We start from the raw sequence: 17,086 nt of genomic DNA on the forward strand, positions 1-17,086 counted from the left end.
TTCAAATGACATTACGAATGAGACAGGACAAAAGCTTCTTGGAATTCATCAAGTGCTGGAAAACCAATAAAAAAACGTAACCAAATGAAGGGAAAGAGTCTTATTCTGACTCCATTCAGTCTTTCTGATATATAACATGTCAATGTCAGACTTTGGCTTTCAGTCTTTCCCCCAGACAAACTCAATACCTGCAATGATGAGGACTTTAAAGCACTGACAATGAATAAAAACACGATCCATGTGTTGTGGAGAATTGAGTGGCACACCCTAATAGTCCATCTTGTGGTAATCCTCTAGAGCCTTCTGAGGATTAAGTAGATGTAGATGAGTGACAGTGAAGAAGATGGCTATTTTAACACAGAATGTAAATGTCACCAGGCCTTGCCCTAATCTCTGCAAACAGTTGCTCTAATTAGATGCTAACTGCCCACATACATAGCAGTTTATATATAAACCTCTCACTCCTGTGAAACTGATTATCTGTTAGAGTGCTGTCGCTAGCTGGCTAATTAGCACCACAAAAAGAAGTTAGACTTGCTCATGAACACATCAAGGAAAGGTTTCCACTCATTTCTGCTAATATTAAGATATAATATGAAATATTGAGATTGTTGCGTGGGCTGGTGGAACATTGCACTTGATTGTGATGGCTGATACTGAATGCAGAGAAAAAACTAACAACATTAAACAACGTTATGCTTTAAATCACTTTATTCTGCTACAGTTTCACAGCAAAACAACAAATGTTTGTTCATTTCCATTTATGCTAATAAGTTCTGCCATCGCTGGATGTTTTACTCGGATTCTGCAGCCTGAGACAAGAAGAAAAGGAAATAAAATAAAATATGTAAAAATATAAAATAATCCACTCTTATTATTCTTTTTTAATTTCCTGCTGCAGTCTCCGTAGCCACTGATGCCCATTCCCAGCGTTTCCATCCATGTTAGGCCACACATAGGCAACAAGTATGCTTTTTTAACTGGTGGTTAAACACAGCTTGATAATGTAAATGTGAATGACTGCAGGAGAAAACAAAATATTCAGGTTTCTAACTTTACCTTTCCAAACTCTCTGCTTTTAGCTCTCATCTTGTTAACCTGGGATTCAGCGATGTCTGCACGCTCCTGCGCCTCCTCCAGCTCATGTTGCACCTTCCTCAGCTTAGCAAGATGAACGTTGGCCTGCTCCTCCTGTAGGAAAAGTCTGAAATTTAGCTACCGAATAATAATGATGAGAATATCAAATTTCTCACTTCACGGGAAGATCTTACCGCTTCTTCATTTTGTCGTTTGTAGGCCTTGACTTTGAGCTGCAGCTTGTCTACGAGGTCCTGTAGTCTCAAAACAGTCTTCTTGTCCTCCTCAGTCTGGTAAGTGAGCTCCTTGACTCTCCTCTCGTATTTCCGGACTCCTTTTATGGCATCAGCGGCTCTTTTCTGTTCAAGTTCCACTTCCCCCTCCAGCTCACGCACCTAAAGTCAGCACTCAACAAATTTAGCATCAACTGTGGTCATCGTTCTAAGTGATGCTTCTCAGGTACTGTTTATGAAAGGCTGTGATACCCGTGCTTCCAGTTTCTGAAGCTGCTTCTTGCCCCCCTTCAGAGCCAGGTTCTCTGCTTCGTCCAGGCGGTGTTGCAGATCCTTCACAGATACCTCCAGGTTCTTCTTCATCCTCTCCAGGTGACTGCTTGTGTCCTGTTCTTTCTTCAGTTCCTCCGCCATCATTGCTGCCTACATTTGCACAGGAGGTTAGGTTGATGTTCAAAGTCTACCTTGTCATTGAAAAATGGAAAATGAATGATTGCTGAATAAAATTAAGGATAAAGACATTTACATCGGTGATGGCCTTTTTGGCTTTTTCCTCTGCATTACGAGCCTCTTGGATGGCATCCTCCACCTCCCCCTGCAGCTGGCTGACATCTGCATCCAGCTTTCTCTTAGAGTTGAGCAGACTGGTGTTCTGCAGCCAAATGACAACAAACCAGCTGTCAATAAAAGCGAACTTGTGCTAACAATTCATGTGTGAACTCTCACAAGTTCAACAACATATTTAATTTTATATCAGCAGCCCCATTACCCACCTGCAGATATTTTGTATTTTTTTGTATTTTGGTATTACTGTGTCTGGGTCTCTGAGTCTGTGTGTATGTTTCACATTTTCTGTTTTACTTTGATAGACGTGTGTGCTTTGTTAGCGTGTCTAGTTTTCCCTCCCTTGTCTCGTCATGCTTGATTTGTCCTAGCTGTGTTTTCCTCCTGTCTCCTGTTCCCTGATTACTCCACTGTGTATTTTAGTCCTTTGTCATTCACTCCTTGCTGTCGCGTCGCTAACGTACACACTCTTACCGTCTCATAGTCTCTAGCCTCTTAGTTCTCTGTTTCCAGTTATTATGTTCGGTTCTCTGTACTTTATCATCCGAGTTTTCCCGGCAATAAAAGCTGCGCTTTGTGTTTAACCATCTGTTTCTGAGTCCTGCGACTGCCTGCCACACAGCACACACCTCGACACCATTGTTCCCTCTAAGCTGCGCGCGTGCGCAATTGCGCACTGCTGGCATGCACAAAAAAACCCATCTAACCTGAATTGAAATTAAAATTAATACTTTAACAATTCTGTTTTGCAGTGTTAGTCAGTGAGTGACTGGCTGCTCCAGTATGGGATTAGAACGATGCCAACTTATCCCATAATCCAGCCAATAATGCGATTCACATTCGTATATACGCAGCTAATCAACGTCGATGACAGGCTATGACAGCGTCAGACACCGGTGTTTTAGCTAGCAAAGCGGCTGATGAGGAGTGAAGCCACGTTAATGACAACGTGTACAACCATTGGAGATGTGAGCAGGGCAGACGGAACAATTGACGGAAAAAGTGTGGACTTTATAGCAGTTTTTAAATTGTGTTGATCGGCCACATAAAACCAGAGTTATGATAAAAATATCTGCAATGTTTGTTTTCTTCCTGAATACTATAGTTGTTTATATTTACTGCGGGAAGAAACGGTAAAAACGGCATTTTATAAGGAAAACGCCCAAATGTGAGCAAAAGCAAAACCACCCCTCCCTCCCTCCAGCCTTTCCTATTGGTGGAAAAAAGTACCATGTCGACCAATCAAAAAATGATATGGCAACATGGGATTTAGTTGTTTAGGAAGGGGCAAGTTTTAGGAGTGACGGCGGTGTTTTGAGATGTGAGAGATTTGCGACGTTTAGCGCAAATCTTGTGTAGTTAGTGTGTAGTGTAGTCAGTAGTTTTGTTGTGTGTGTCAGAACAATGAGGCGACTGCTGAATGTTACAGGTGTTACAGCAGTGATACATCTGCTGCTGTCAGGCCTGCAGGTATCAGGCTGTTCTCCTTCATCTCATAGTGGACAGAAATTATTTTTTGGAGCGGCACAAATAATTTGTGTGGCATCAAATTTGATGCAGAACAGCTGATTGTTATGTAAATATTTTAAAAATGTTTATTTTAAAAAACGCCTTGGCTGCATTTTTAGGTAAACAGCAGCAAAAAACTTCATTTGCAAAACTTATTTTTTGAAGAAGTAACTATATAATTAATTGCCCAACATTGATCATTATATACTGTATTTTGCAGACAGAGAGTTACAGACTCTCTCCCAGACCACAGACTCAGACTCATGATACAAGTCAGAAAAAGAAAAGAAAGTTGTGTTTTCAAAATTGGAGTTCAAGTTTTTTTTTGCTTCCAATAGTGTTAACATGCTACACAGGTCATGAACAAGATTGTTTTTAAATTTTCATTGTAAGTGGGCTAAAGCAGTTAATTAAAAGTAGTCTAACATAAATGCTGTAATTTGATTATTTTAATAAACATGTAACTTGGATGCATTCGATGCCGGCGTGACCACAGTGCACACGTCTGCTGTCGCTCACAGTGGTCCAAGGGACGCTCAGAGAGTTTGTGTGTTCACTCACACACATGAAAAATTAGAGGGAACATTGCTTGACACTATTATTTGCTGATATGGAGAAATATTTCTTATAACTTGGATATATACTGGATTTAAAGCTAAAAAAGAAAAGAGCTTTTTTACTATTACGAGTTACCTGAGAGTGTAACAGCCCGACTCGCTCACAGGCATCAGCTACTTCCCCTTCAGCCAATTTCCGGCTTCTTTCTGACTGTTCCAGAGCAGCCTGCAGCTCCTCCACTTCTGCCTGTAGCAGGCTGCTCTTGCGCTCCACCATGGCCACCTGCTCCTTCAGGTCCTCCTGGGTCCGCAGAGCCTCATCCAGGTGAATGGTTTGTTCCTACCGAGAGAAAGACGATGTCTAATTTTCCCATGATTAGACATTCATAACCGATGTACTTAAAGTGGCGTTTCATATTCTACTTTGAGGTGGCTTTGTATGTTCCTCAGCTGCTTCTGGGCTTCAGCAGCCTGTCGATTGGCATGGCTAAGCTGTATCTCCATCTCATTGAGGTCAGTCTCCATCTTTTTCCTAATTCGAATGGTATCATTCTTGCTCCGCATCTCAGCATCTAGAGCTGACTGCATTGTCTCCAAAACACGCTGGTGGTTGCGTTTCATCTGCTCAATCTCCTCATCCTTCTCTGCCAGCCGGCGATCGATGTCCCCTTTGACCTGAGTGAGCTCCAACTGAATACGCAAAATTTTGGATTCCTCATGCTCCAGAGAAGCCTAGAGTAAAAAGACTGAACGGTTACACAGAAGGGAAAAAAGAATAATAAAGTTTGTGTGAATTATGTTTAAAAAAAAATCAGATTAGGTCACCTCAGCTTCCTCCAAAGCAGTCTGAATCTCTGTCTTCTCAGTTTCACTTTGCCTCTTAGTCTTCTCCAGCTCATGAATGGCTTTGCCATTCTCTCCGAGCTGTTCAGTCAGATCAGAAATTTCTTCTATAAATGTAAAACAGCATGTAACGCTCAGTTACTGATCACATGAAAAATAATCAGTTATTTTCTAAAAAGGGAGCTATCATGGTAAATCTACTATCTTCTGATTGGCTGCCTCCTGCAAACATGATGTTTAAACAGCAGGTGATCACAGCTACTGTGAGCAATCGATGGATGGTTGGATGGACAGATACACAGATGGATGCATGGATGATTGCATGGGTAAATAAATGTGATGAACCATCTATAAGAAATCCTCTACATACGTTGCAGGTTTTTGTTCTCTCGTTTGAGGACTTCGAGCTGCTCCAACGCTTCCTCATAAGAATTCTTTGTTTTGAAGAGTTCAGTGCTGAGGGAGCGAGACTCTTTCTGTACACCATCCAGTTCAGCCTGAGTTTCCTCATATTTTTGCTTCCACTCAGAAAGAATCTATAGAAAACACAAAAAGTAGTTTGTCTAAGGCAGAATCTGTAAAGGCCTTTATGAAATGCTTTGACTCTTAGCAGCAGTGGGTTACAAGATGCTTCAGTTACCTTATCAAAGCTCCTCTGCTTTTTATCCAGACCAGCTGCTTGAGCGTTTGCTCTTTCCACGTCAGCCATGAGGTCCTCCACTTCTCCCTGCAGCCTTTGCTTTGTCTTCTCCAAAGAGAAACACTTGGCATTCACAGCCTCAATTGCCTCCTCAGCCTCCTGCAAACGCTGTGCAAGCTTTTTCCTGAGAAAGTTGGGAATCCATAATAATGGCAATTTTCTTACTCTATAAATTTTTTTTTAAATCTACATATGTATGTGTTTGAGAAAAAGTCTCACTTTGCCTCTTCCAATTCATCATTGCGCTGGATGGCATCAGTCTCATACTTGGTTCTCCACTGAGCCACTTCACTGTTGGCCTTGGACATTGCTCTCTGGAGCTCAGCCTTGGCCTCTTGTTCCTCCTCATACTGCTCCCTCAGCAAATCACAGTCATGGCGGGCAGATTGAAGAGCATGGGACAGGGCATTCTTTGCCTGACATGGAGGCAGATTTGGATTTTTATTTACAAAACTACACATAAAGGGTCAAATAATCCTGTCACTGTAAGCATTGGCAAGTTCAATGTTTTTTTTTAAATATAAAGTACATTTATTAGCATGTTAGTTGGAAACATTTTTGGCAACAAACTAAAGCTTTTAAAGTTAGTTTTATAATATAAGGACTAGAAGCCGAACGATTGCATTGCTCCTTTTCCTGTTTTTAGCTTTAGCCTAGTTACATTTAGCTTTTTAACTTTGGACACAGACAGACTGGTTTCTGGTCTTGTGCTGATTATCCACTAGTAAACAAACCTATTCTACAAAACGTCTGACTTTTCCTTTAAAACCAGTGTAGCAACCAGTTCTCCACACCTGTTAAAAAAAATCTAACTGAGTCAACCTAGGGGACCAAGATGATGAATGCACTTCTAACCTTCTGAATTAAGTTGAGTTAAGCTATGCTAAGATATAGCATAATTTAGCGCTAGCTTAACAGGTACTGTTTGGCACGGTGGAAACAAACCTTTATTTCTTCCTCAACCTGTCTCTTCAGTTCCTCGACTTGCTGGGTAAAGGCAACCTTGGACCTCAACATCTGAGAGAGTATTGCTTCTTTCTCCTCAAGCAGACGAGAGAGCTCACCTGTTTGAGAGGGTTCAGAAAATAAGGCATAAAAAACAAGAGCACTTTCACTCCAAAAACCTTTTAATCAGCTGCTTACCATTTTCATTCTGAAGTCTTGCCTTTTGAGCATTTACTTCAGTGATCAGATGTGTGTTCTCATCATGTTTTGTTTTGTATTCACTCAGTTGGTCTTCCAGAGAGCGGCACAGCTTTTCATAATTAATCTGATAATATGGATAACAGTTTTATTTGTATTTCTAACATACTGATTATATGCAAGTCACAATCCACTAATTGCTGATTACATTTTGAATGCACTATTCCCACTTTACTTTCAGAGGCCAAACGTTTTACCAAAATTGGTATCTTTGTATATATAATGATACGGCAAAACATGATATCAATTTGGGAACTTTAAACAGTGAGGGAACAGTTGATTAGGAGTCAAGATGTGGGCAAAAATGAGCAGAGGTAAAGAGCAATTAAATGTCAAATGATTGTTACGTCCAGATGATCAAGTCAGATTGTCTCTGTAGTGTAAGTGTAAAGGTCCTTCTAATTTGAATGCACACAACTCTGCCCTCTGAGGTCTAAGTTATACACTAATTAGATGATAATCCTAACTGAGTTAGGGTTATGGCCACTTAGATCTCAGAAGGTTAAATGATCTGCTGAGATTAGTTGCAGAAAACACATGGAACCTGCATCATGTAGGTAATGGTGATGTTATATTATCATATGTATTCATCAGTATGTCTTATCTTAGCTTACCTTTGCTTTGACCATGATCTCCATGTTGCTAGACAGATCATCACTCTCCATCTTGTACTCACTCTTCTCCTTTTCTAGCTTCTGCTTGACTCTCTGCAGATTGTCAATCTGCTCTCCCAGCTCAGCCACACTGTCAGCGTGCTTCTTTCTTAAAGCTGCAGCGATGGCCTCGTGGTGTAGGGTCGATTCTTCGAGGTCTCGTCTTAATTTCTGAAACTCAGCCTCTCGCTTCTTGTTCAGTTCTACTTGAGCGGCCGTGGCTCCTCCAGCCTCCTCCAGCCTCTCACTGATCTCCTCAAGCTCTCTGGAAAGATCAGACCTTTGCTTTTCCACCTTGGCCCTAGCAACACGCTCAACTTCAAGCTCTTCCACTAGCTCTTCATTGCATGCCTTGTTAATTAAAGCAACAAAAAAAAAACATTAACATTCACTGACTTCAAGATTTCAAGATATTTGAAAAAAGAAAAGAAAAAAGAATTCACTAGATTTCTGCTGTAGGTACCTGAAGCTCCTTGATCCTCTTCTGACATTGTACAGCTGCACTTTGCTCATCCTCAATTTTTGATACAAACTGGCTTAATTCGAAGTCTTTCCTGTTGCACAAAATCATATCTATTTATATAAGCAAACATTAGAAGCTTAAAATTATACCTAAACAAAGATGTGCCCATCCATACTTTTTGAGATGCTCCTTCAGCTGTTGATTGCCATTTTCCAAATCCATTATGGATTCCTGAGCAAGTTTCAGATCTCCTTCAAGCTTTCTTTTAGCCCTCTCCACATCCATTCGAACTTTCTTTTCTTGTTCTAGAGAGCCCTCAAGCTAATACATGGGGATATACACATTATACATGATGTGTGATTTGATTTTTTTAAAAACAACTACTGGCTATATAGACTTACATCATCAACTTGTTGCTCCAGCTTGATCTTAGCCTTGGTTAGAGAGTTGACTTTGTCTTCTTCTGCTTGCAGATCATCTAGTGTCTGCTGGTGGACCTCTTGGAGGGCCAGCTTCTCCTTGGATAACTTAGCAATAGTGTCATCAAGACACGACATTTCTTCTGTCAGATTCTTCACCTGAATGTGTAAAACACATATCTTAACCTTATGAGGTCGAAGCTGTCATCAGTGATGACCCTAACCGTAACTGCAACTCTAATCAATCAGATTGCATAATATATATATCTATTTTTTTTTTTATTGTTCTTCTAATTGTGGCAATCGGAAAACAAACGAAACTGACAAACACATGATAAACTATTTATGTTTTTTCAAAATTAGTCAATTTTGCCTTCTTTTAGGGTTAGGTGACCACCAAAAACACACCTTGTTTTCAGTGGCATGCTTTTCTTTCTCCACTTTAGCCAAGGTGAGCTCCAAATCATCAATATCCTTCTTCAGCTCAGAGCATTCATCTTCTAGCTTCCTCTTCTTGGCAGTCAGTTCAGCGTTCAGCTCCTCCTCATCCTCTAGTCTCTCACTTAGTTCTTTGGTTTTAGCCTCGAGCAAGATCTTGTTCTTTATCAGTCCCTCGCATCGCTCCTCAGCATCTGCCAAACTCTCACTTTCCTATTTAACAAAAATCCCATTTAGCATTTATGCAGACTGCACTCTACTTGTGTATTGCAAAATTCATAGTTTCTCTCCTCACAGCTTGAATCTGCAGACACAAGTCGTTCTTTTCCTGAAGTAGAGAAACCATTTTGGCTTCCAGCTCCTTCTTCTTAGCCTCAGCTTTGGCTAAATCCTCCTTACACTTGGCAAATTCAACTTTCATCATGGCCATCTCCTTCTCCGTCTCAGCACTCCTCAAGAGTGGCTTGATCTTAAAGTAGAGCTTCATCCATGGCCAGTGTTTCACATTCATGAAGGAGCGAATATTGTACTGAACGATATAAATAGACTCTCTGGAAAGAGGTGGAACAAAAAGTTCTACTGTATTTAGTGTGCTGAACATTGACCTTGAGTTTACTCTGGCCTCATTTTAATTACCTTCTCTCCATCATTTTCTGAAACTCCTTCCTTCTGAGAAAGCCACGGCACAAAGCCTGAGTAATTGTGATAAGAGAGGCAAGTTTTTCATCCCTCATCTCTTCCAGCAGACCCAAAAGTCCTGCTTTGAAGAACACCTACAAAAGAAAAGAAACATTTGTCTGTATATCTCTTAAAAACTACAACACTATGTTCAGACCCACTGTTCTCAATGATACTAAAAATGATTGGTTACAACAAACAACATAACAGTTCTTCACTAGTACTTAGATTACTGTTACTGACTACAGTTGAAGACGATGATGTTGGAGTTTGTTTGACTGTGGGGAAAAAGTTTGGTACTATCAAAACAATGATCTGCTTAGTGGTATACGAACATGAGATGGGAGTAGCTGGGCTAGCTAGGTAGCAATTGAACTAAGTGGACAGTCCCCCTACTCTTATGTTCAATGTGGGATAAATACTGTCCGCCTTCCAACAGTAAGTTTCAGTTTCACCGTATGTTAGGGTGACCAACCGTCCTCTTTTCCCCGGACAGGTCCACTTTTCACGTTCTGTCTGGGGGGATTTTCGAGATTGATGAAAATGTCCTGGTTTTTCTATGGGCCCACAGAGGACCCATATGTGTGACATCATCCCCGAGCTGCTGCTTTGTGAATAGCTGTTCTGCCTTACAGACGGGACACAGCATGCCTGATGATGTTTAAAAGATGCCAAAGCACAAGTGCAGCTTTTCAGACGAACTGCAAAAGAAATTTCCCTCGCACCGTCCCGTAATTTTTCTTATACAGATGAGGCCTTATTTCTGTACCATTATTTAATTCCAGAGGTTTTTAAGTAATTTTTTTGCACTTGTTGACTTGTAAAAGCCTATATGACATTTTTTATTTCACCATTTATTAACTGCACAGAGAAGGCATTGTTTAAATATGTTAAAATTTTCTTGAAGCTAACAGTATTATTAAAGTTCTTCATGACTGGGCCAAGTGTCCTCTTTTTTGGAAATCAAAATATGGTAACCCTACCATATGTCATTTCGAATATGGCGAAGCCTTCACTTACACTCAAAATGAATTACCTTGGTATGTCCGAACTTATACTGTGTGTGATCTACATCGATAGAGCCCAAGAGCTTCTCGGAAGCTTTCTTGTTGTCAATGAATTGTCCTTCAGGAATCACACTGGCATTCAGTACTTTGTACCTAAACAAAGAAATCTCTTATTACAAACAATTTTTAAAGTATTCTCAGAAAAACAGACTTTTGTTGATTACCTTTGCTTGAAATCCCCATACAGGATCCGACTGGGAAAGCCCTTCCTGCAGATCCTGATTCCTTCTAACACACCATTACATCTCAGCTGATGGATGACCAGATGGTGTTCCATAATCCCTACAAGTCAGGTAGAGCCACACTGTCTTTAGGCTGTATTCAGGCTGCCATACATACAGTACAAGTAAAATAGTCTGAAATGTCACGAGGAATACCTGGAGTTTTAGTTTCATTTGGGATCAGGCACCTAACAAAGTGAGGATGGGTGCTCCTCAGGTTTGTCATTAGCTTTCCCAGATTCTCCTGTTAGAAATGATCAGTGATGATTTATTTTTTCAATCAGAATATTTTTTCAGACTATTGTTGATCAGATTTTCAGAAAGTTACCCTAAAGAGGGCTGACACAGTCTGGAACGATGCGCCCTTCTTCTTTGCTGCTTTCTTAACACCACCACTTCCACCTGTGTTTTCTTCAAAATAATCATTGTTTTTATTTATTTAGAATATTAAAAACAGGCCATTTTAATAGAGAATAAAATATTAGGTATTTCATACTCCTACCCTCAGAAGAAGCATAGTTAGAATAGAGGAAAGCCAGTAGTTTCAGGCTGGCTTTCTGGTAGAGTTGGACGACAGTCTCATTCAGCGGGTCCTTGTTTTTGTCTAACCAGCCTGTGATGCTGTAATCCACAGTCCCGGCATAGTGCACCAAAGAGAAATGAGCTTCAGCCTTGCCTTTGACAGACTTGGGCTTCTGAAAGTTGCTCGATTTTCCTAGATGTTGGTCATACAACTTGTTTTTAAAGGTCGTGTCTGAAGCCTTAGGGAACATACACTCCTCTTCAAGGATGGAAAAGATGCCCATTGGCTGTTGAAGATAGTGAGTCAGAAAATCCTGCTGGGATCACAGGGATTTCTTTCTGGATCTTTGTCCAGGGTCATATTGCATCTGAATAAACAAACCTTCTCAATGAGCTCGATACAGGCAGCCAGGTCCATCCCAAAGTCAATGAACTCCCACTCGATGCCTTCCTTTTTATACTCCTCTTGCTCCAGCACAAACATGTGATGGTTGAAAAACTGTTGCAGTTTCTCGTTGGTGAAATTGATACACAACTGTTCCAGACTGTTATACTGCAAAACATGGAATTTACTGTAGAGCTTATTTATTTTTCTACAAATAATCAGATGGACCGTAGAAAGAAAACTTACATCAAAGATTTCAAATCCAGCAATGTCCAGGACTCCAATAAAGAACTGCCGAGGTTGCTTCGTGTCAAGCATCTGATTAATGCGGAGGACCATCCAGAGAAACATCTTCTCATACACTGATTTGGCCAAAGCGCCAATAGAATTGTAGACCTGTACATAATGACAATTTGTAGATTTCAACAGCAACTTTAATATCATCATGTTGTAAGGTTGTTGTGTGCAACACACTTCAAGACAATATCTATACACAGAGCAAGATTACTGTTAATTTGATAAAACTATATTTGCTAGATGTTTAACTTATTTCACATGCCATTTTTAGTCCAGACGACACGTGCCTGCCGTCCTCTTTGATTAACACAAACTCCAACCCTGAGCTCTCCAAATACATACAGTTGTCATTTCAGAATGATCTACCAGGTCATAACAATCAGGGAACCAGAAAAAAGTAACTCTAGCACACATCAAAAACAATTAACCCACATTTTTCCAAGATGTTATTTTTCCCCCCAAAGTACAGGATTAGATGTCAGAGTTCTCAGGACTGTAAGGTTAGAGTTTCTTGCTCTATTCTTTTTTTTTGGCCTTTTTTCAGCTTTATTTGATCGACACAGTGAAGAAATGACAGGAAAGCGGGGGCAGAGAGAACGGGAAAGACATGTGGCTAAGGGCCAAGGGGTGGACTCGAACCCAGGCCGGGCACTCTCAGTCATATGGCATGTGGTTGCCCACTCAATGCACTGAGCTAAGCCGGCTATATTCTCGCATCGACACAACTGATGGATTCAAAGACATTAAGCGTTTGACAAGGCTTTCCTGTCATTTAACAATAAAAATGATCAATACACAATATGAACCTCACAAAGCTGATTAAGTTAGTGCCAATAGTTTCGCAAAAACCTGTACCAAGGCAAACACTGAAGATAAAGTAGATAAGAGGATGAGACTGAACATATAACACCTGTTCTTAAACAGCTCCATTAGCTTCAAGTTCACCTCCGTGTCAATTTCAAGATCCTGCTTCTTAACGTCAAACCGCTTCATAACCACGCTCCCCCATATTTATTTGATCTTCTCCATATGCTCTCAGTCCCTCGTACACTCCGCTCTTCTTCAGCTTCCCTTTTGTTTGTTCCACCTGCTCGACTGACTTCCATACGACTCAGAGCCTTTAGCTGTTCTGCCACCAGATCTCCGGACTACAAACTCTCTCTCCACTTTTATAATTGCACCTTAAAACCCTTCTATTCACAATTGCACACCCTTCATCATGATTCCGTCTTAGTCTATTTTTACCTTGTTGAGTTTTTATACTTGTTTTTTATTTTTTATTTTTTATACTAATGTAAGGTGACCTTGAAGGTCTTTAAAGGTGGCTATAAATAAAATGTATTATTATTATTATTATTATTATAGGATGAATTTCCACTTGTGCACCTGATATGAACTTTTCTATGTGTCCGTTAACACTAAAATTTGCCAGTTACCTGCTGAACAGTCTGCCCTTTGGTCACATACTCATTGCCAACCTTTACTCTTGGATAACACAAAGCTTTCAGCAGGTCTGCAGAGTTCAGACCCATCAGGTAAGCTGCTTTGTCAGCCACTTATCAAAGAAAAAGAGAAGAGAAGAAAAAATAAAGGCAGAGTGTGATAAAAGAGGCTGAGATTCTAAGGTTTGAAAAGATTAAAATCTATATTTGCACATACCAAAAACAAACGATAATGAGCACAAGAGATATATATATATATATAAAGATAAATAAAATCATTAAGGTGGAACATTATGAATAACAATTACCCTCTGTGCCGTCTGGCTCTGCCTGCTCCTCTCTCTGCTTCTGCTTGAACTTCATATTCCCATAATGCATCACGGCACCTATCAGCTTATAGATGCCAATCTTCTCCTCTCCAGTGAAGCCCAGGATGTCGATAGCACTCTGAATGCACATGAAAGTAGAGCTGATCTAAGAGCAAAGTTAGCAGTGATGGAAAAGCAGGAAATGTTCATCTGACTTACATCAGTGGCCATCAATTCTTCACTGTCATCAATACTCGCCACGCTGATCTCCCCCTGGCTGACAAATGGGTAGTCATAGGGGTTGGTGGTAATGAGGAGAGTTTCTGGAAAGAACATAACAAGCCCTCAATTTGGTGCCTTGCACCATACACACATTGTGTATATGACTTTGTTGCAATTTCTTGTGTCACCTATGAGCTCAGGCCTCTTGTTGGACATTATCTGGTAGAAAATATGGTAACTCCTCTCTGCGGCCAGTTGAAATGTTACTCTGGATTTTTCCAGTAAATCTACCAAAAACACACAAAATTGGCTTAAATAAAGAATACAACAGATTCTGACAAGATTGTATTACTTATTAATACCCACAAGTCTCAATATCAGCAGAAGCCAGCTTTCCTGTGGTTCCAAAGTGGATCCTGATGAATTTGCCCTGAAAAATGAAAGAAACGTTATCTATGGAGAGCAAAAGAAGACTTGGAATTAAAATAAATAAAAAAGTCTTCACTTACAAAGCGTGAAGAGTTATCATTTCTGACAGTCTTGGCATTTCCAAAGGCTTCCAACAAAGGGTTAGCAGAGATGATTTGATCCTCCAGATTCCCCTTAAGTGTACAATGAACAATGCAAAATATTAAAAATACAAACAAGGCAGCTGATGAATAGTCCATATATATTTAAATATTACCTGTAATTTTCCAGTGGCAGCAGCATCTTTTTTCCTGTCCCCGGAGCCTGCGATTGTTGCAAAGTACTGGATGACACGCTTGGTGTTGACAGTCTTTCCTGCACCGGATTCTCCACTACAGTACATAAAGTACAATCAGAAATCTTTAACCAAGTAACAAAGACAGGCTGTTGTACAATCTTTTAAATGCAGCTTACGTGATGAGGATGGACTGGTTTTCTCTATCTAAAAAACAAACAAACAAACAAAAAAGCAAACAGTCATGTTAGAGAGGTGCACTGGATTACAGAAAAATGGTAATAAAACTTTTAAGCTTACCAGTAAGCATCGACTGATATGCATTGTCGGAAATGGAGAAGATGTGTGGTGGAGCCTCCTGGCGCTTCTTACCCCTGTAGGCTACCACCACTTCCTGGTTGTACACTGGGAGCCACTTGTAAGGGTTCACAGTGACACAGAACAACCCAGAGTAGGTCTACAACCAAAAGCAACATCTGTGGTCAATATAAGCTTATTAGCTTTATCTGACAGAATAACTATTGCTTTTTAATTAGTCAGCCTGGTGAATTTAGTCTCAAAGGACACCATATATTTATGCTGTTGACCAGGCAGCTTAGGACACAGGTGACACTGATTCTCACGACAGAGGATGTGATGGATTATAAGGACAAGTGGTAACTATGAAGTCTTAATTCCAAAGTCAGAAGCAGTATATAAACAACATTTTAATTTAATTGGATTTTCTCTTTTTGTGTTGTTCTGTTTATGGTTCAAATGTATTGTTTTCTTTTTTCTGGTAAATAACACTGGATAGTGATTCGATCGGCCTGGGTTTTAGAATATGAGATGCTTTAATTCACACAGTGATCTGTCATCATTCATTAGATGACTTAAGTAATGTAATTTTTATACTTAAACATATATTTTACCTGGATGTTGGACTGGCTGCTATTTTGTAAAATTCCATCACTTAAAACTATGAGTATTGGACAAAATTAGGCCAAAACTGGGCCATATTATTTAAACGCTGAGGCTAACTATATTTATACAGGTGTTTTCACCTGTATTTTTGTCATGATCCTGGGCCTAACTTTGTGTTTTTGAGCTTTTTGAAGTTCATTTCTTTGTTTTCCAGGTGTTCATAGTTTTGTTTACTGTTCTTTATTTATTCTTGAGCATTCTGGGAACTTGTAGTTCTTGTTATATGTTACTCTTAATTTAGAGTCTAATTTGTTCCCTCATTGTTTATTGTTGTTGTCCTGTTGTGTGTTCCTGCATGGTGCAAATCTGGACTCTGAGATCAGCCCGAATGAAGTTTGCTTTTTGCTTGAGTCTGTCTGCCAGTGAACTTGCATTTGCCCTGCAAATCATGAAAATTTCAGTGAATTTGTAAGACTTTGTTATTAGTTTGAAGAATATTTTAACATTAATTTATGTTTAGTTTCATTTATAACACTTCCTGAAAAAGAGAATAGGCTCACTTGTCCAGGAAGATACTCGAGGATCGATTTGGATATACACTTCTCTAGACTTTTTCTATAACCTCAAAGCATTAAAAAAAAAAAAAAAGACAAAAAGAAAAGAAAAAGTAGCTACTGTCAGACCAAATAAACCCTCAGCTGACTGCACCTCTGCTGTTGGTCTGCATGCTTCAGTTGAGCAGCAGCTTGTCAGGCATTGTCTGGTGCAGTACTCACATAGATCATCCAAGCTGCGTAACGCTCTTTGAGGTTAAACAGCACAGCCGCCTCATTAAGGTGTGTCATCATGGCCATGTCCTCAATCTTATCAAACTTGGGTGGGTTCATAGGGAAGATTTCATCTTCCTTCACTGTTACAACCTGTGATGGTAAGAAAGACACCTTCATTAAGAAATATATGAAGTTAGAGCCTGCTCTCTATATTGCTTCTGCAATGTAAAGTACATTAAAAAGCTCATCAGTGGACAATCTAAATAAAATGTGCCAACGATGCCTATAAATCTCCAGTATAGAGATACATGGAGCAGATGTACCTGTCCTGACTGAGTTTTAACAGTCGCCTTGCCACCCTCTTTGCTTTGCAATGTGCCTTTAACAAAGAGCTCCTTTGGATCTGCCACAAACACTGCAGTTTTGGCATCAAAGGGCCTGTTCTGAGCTTCAATCCTCTCTCGTTCGGGTCTCCTCAGATATGGAGCGGCCTCCCCAAAAACAGCCATGTCAGCGTCTGAACTCATCTCTGCAGTGTACACCCCAGGGGACTAAAACATCAAGGGTTAATGTTAGAATTCATCTATCAATGAATTTGATCATCATCCTGATCAAATCTTACCCCAGAAAATCAGCGTATGGCTCCTTCTAGAGACACCTGAATCAAAGCTCCTGCTGGTTAAGTCAGTAGCCGTCACAGCCAGAAGACAATGAAGCAGAAAAAAGTACGAAGCGTTGGCGCTTACTGCTTTTATAAGATGCATTAGCATAGACAGCAAACAACTATATTTAGGTCAAATCCCCCATTGAACGTGGGTGGAGGAAAGTGATTAGCTTGGCATGTGATGTCATGCAGATGGTGCTGAGCTTTTGTTATAAATCCGTGCCGTGGAGCAACTGCAGCTCAAG

The 17,086-nt window shown here is 40.1% G+C and overlaps 1 protein-coding gene across 1 annotated transcript; it reads right to left on the reverse strand.

The window, feature by feature from the left end:
- Positions 1-63: 63 nt before the first annotated feature.
- On the reverse strand, positions 64-16,925 carry LOC120736468 (myosin heavy chain, fast skeletal muscle-like). Its single transcript, XM_040036600.1, has 39 exons — positions 16,800-16,925; positions 16,501-16,728; positions 16,184-16,327; positions 14,805-14,961; positions 14,684-14,711; positions 14,487-14,601; positions 14,311-14,403; positions 14,168-14,231; positions 13,990-14,088; positions 13,799-13,902; positions 13,580-13,718; positions 13,266-13,384; positions 11,779-11,928; positions 11,530-11,700; positions 11,128-11,434; positions 10,954-11,036; positions 10,782-10,869; positions 10,569-10,686; positions 10,374-10,497; positions 9,296-9,432; positions 8,955-9,210; positions 8,630-8,872; positions 8,204-8,380; positions 7,978-8,123; positions 7,803-7,893; positions 7,301-7,690; positions 6,627-6,753; positions 6,429-6,547; positions 5,703-5,899; positions 5,424-5,607; positions 5,154-5,319; positions 4,766-4,890; positions 4,364-4,672; positions 4,077-4,280; positions 1,837-1,962; positions 1,563-1,733; positions 1,272-1,472; positions 1,060-1,191; positions 64-812 (listed from the first exon to the last, which is right to left on the reverse strand). Exons 2-39 carry the CDS (start codon positions 16,702-16,704, stop codon positions 795-797), a joined length of 5,826 nt encoding a protein of 1,941 aa, XP_039892534.1. The 5' UTR covers positions 16,705-16,728; positions 16,800-16,925; the 3' UTR covers positions 64-794.
- Positions 16,926-17,086: the final 161 nt, after the last annotated feature.

This window comes from Simochromis diagramma, unplaced genomic scaffold (assembly GCF_900408965.1).
Source record: "Simochromis diagramma unplaced genomic scaffold, fSimDia1.1 OVJJ01000371.1, whole genome shotgun sequence".
NCBI lineage: Eukaryota > Metazoa > Chordata > Actinopteri > Cichliformes > Cichlidae > Simochromis > Simochromis diagramma.

Coding starts and splice junctions, on each gene's coding strand:
- LOC120736468 (XM_040036600.1), bottom strand. CDS start 16,704: ATGAGTTCAGACGCTGACATGGCTGTTTTTGGGGAGGCCGCTCCATAT. Junction 13,903..13,989: donor CAAGAGGCCTGAGCTCATAG/GTGACACAAGAA, acceptor TGTTCTTTCCAG/AAACTCTCCTCATTACCACC. Junction 8,873..8,954: donor TGTGTCTGCAGATTCAAGCT/GTGAGGAGAGAA, acceptor TTTGTTAAATAG/GAAAGTGAGAGTTTGGCAGA.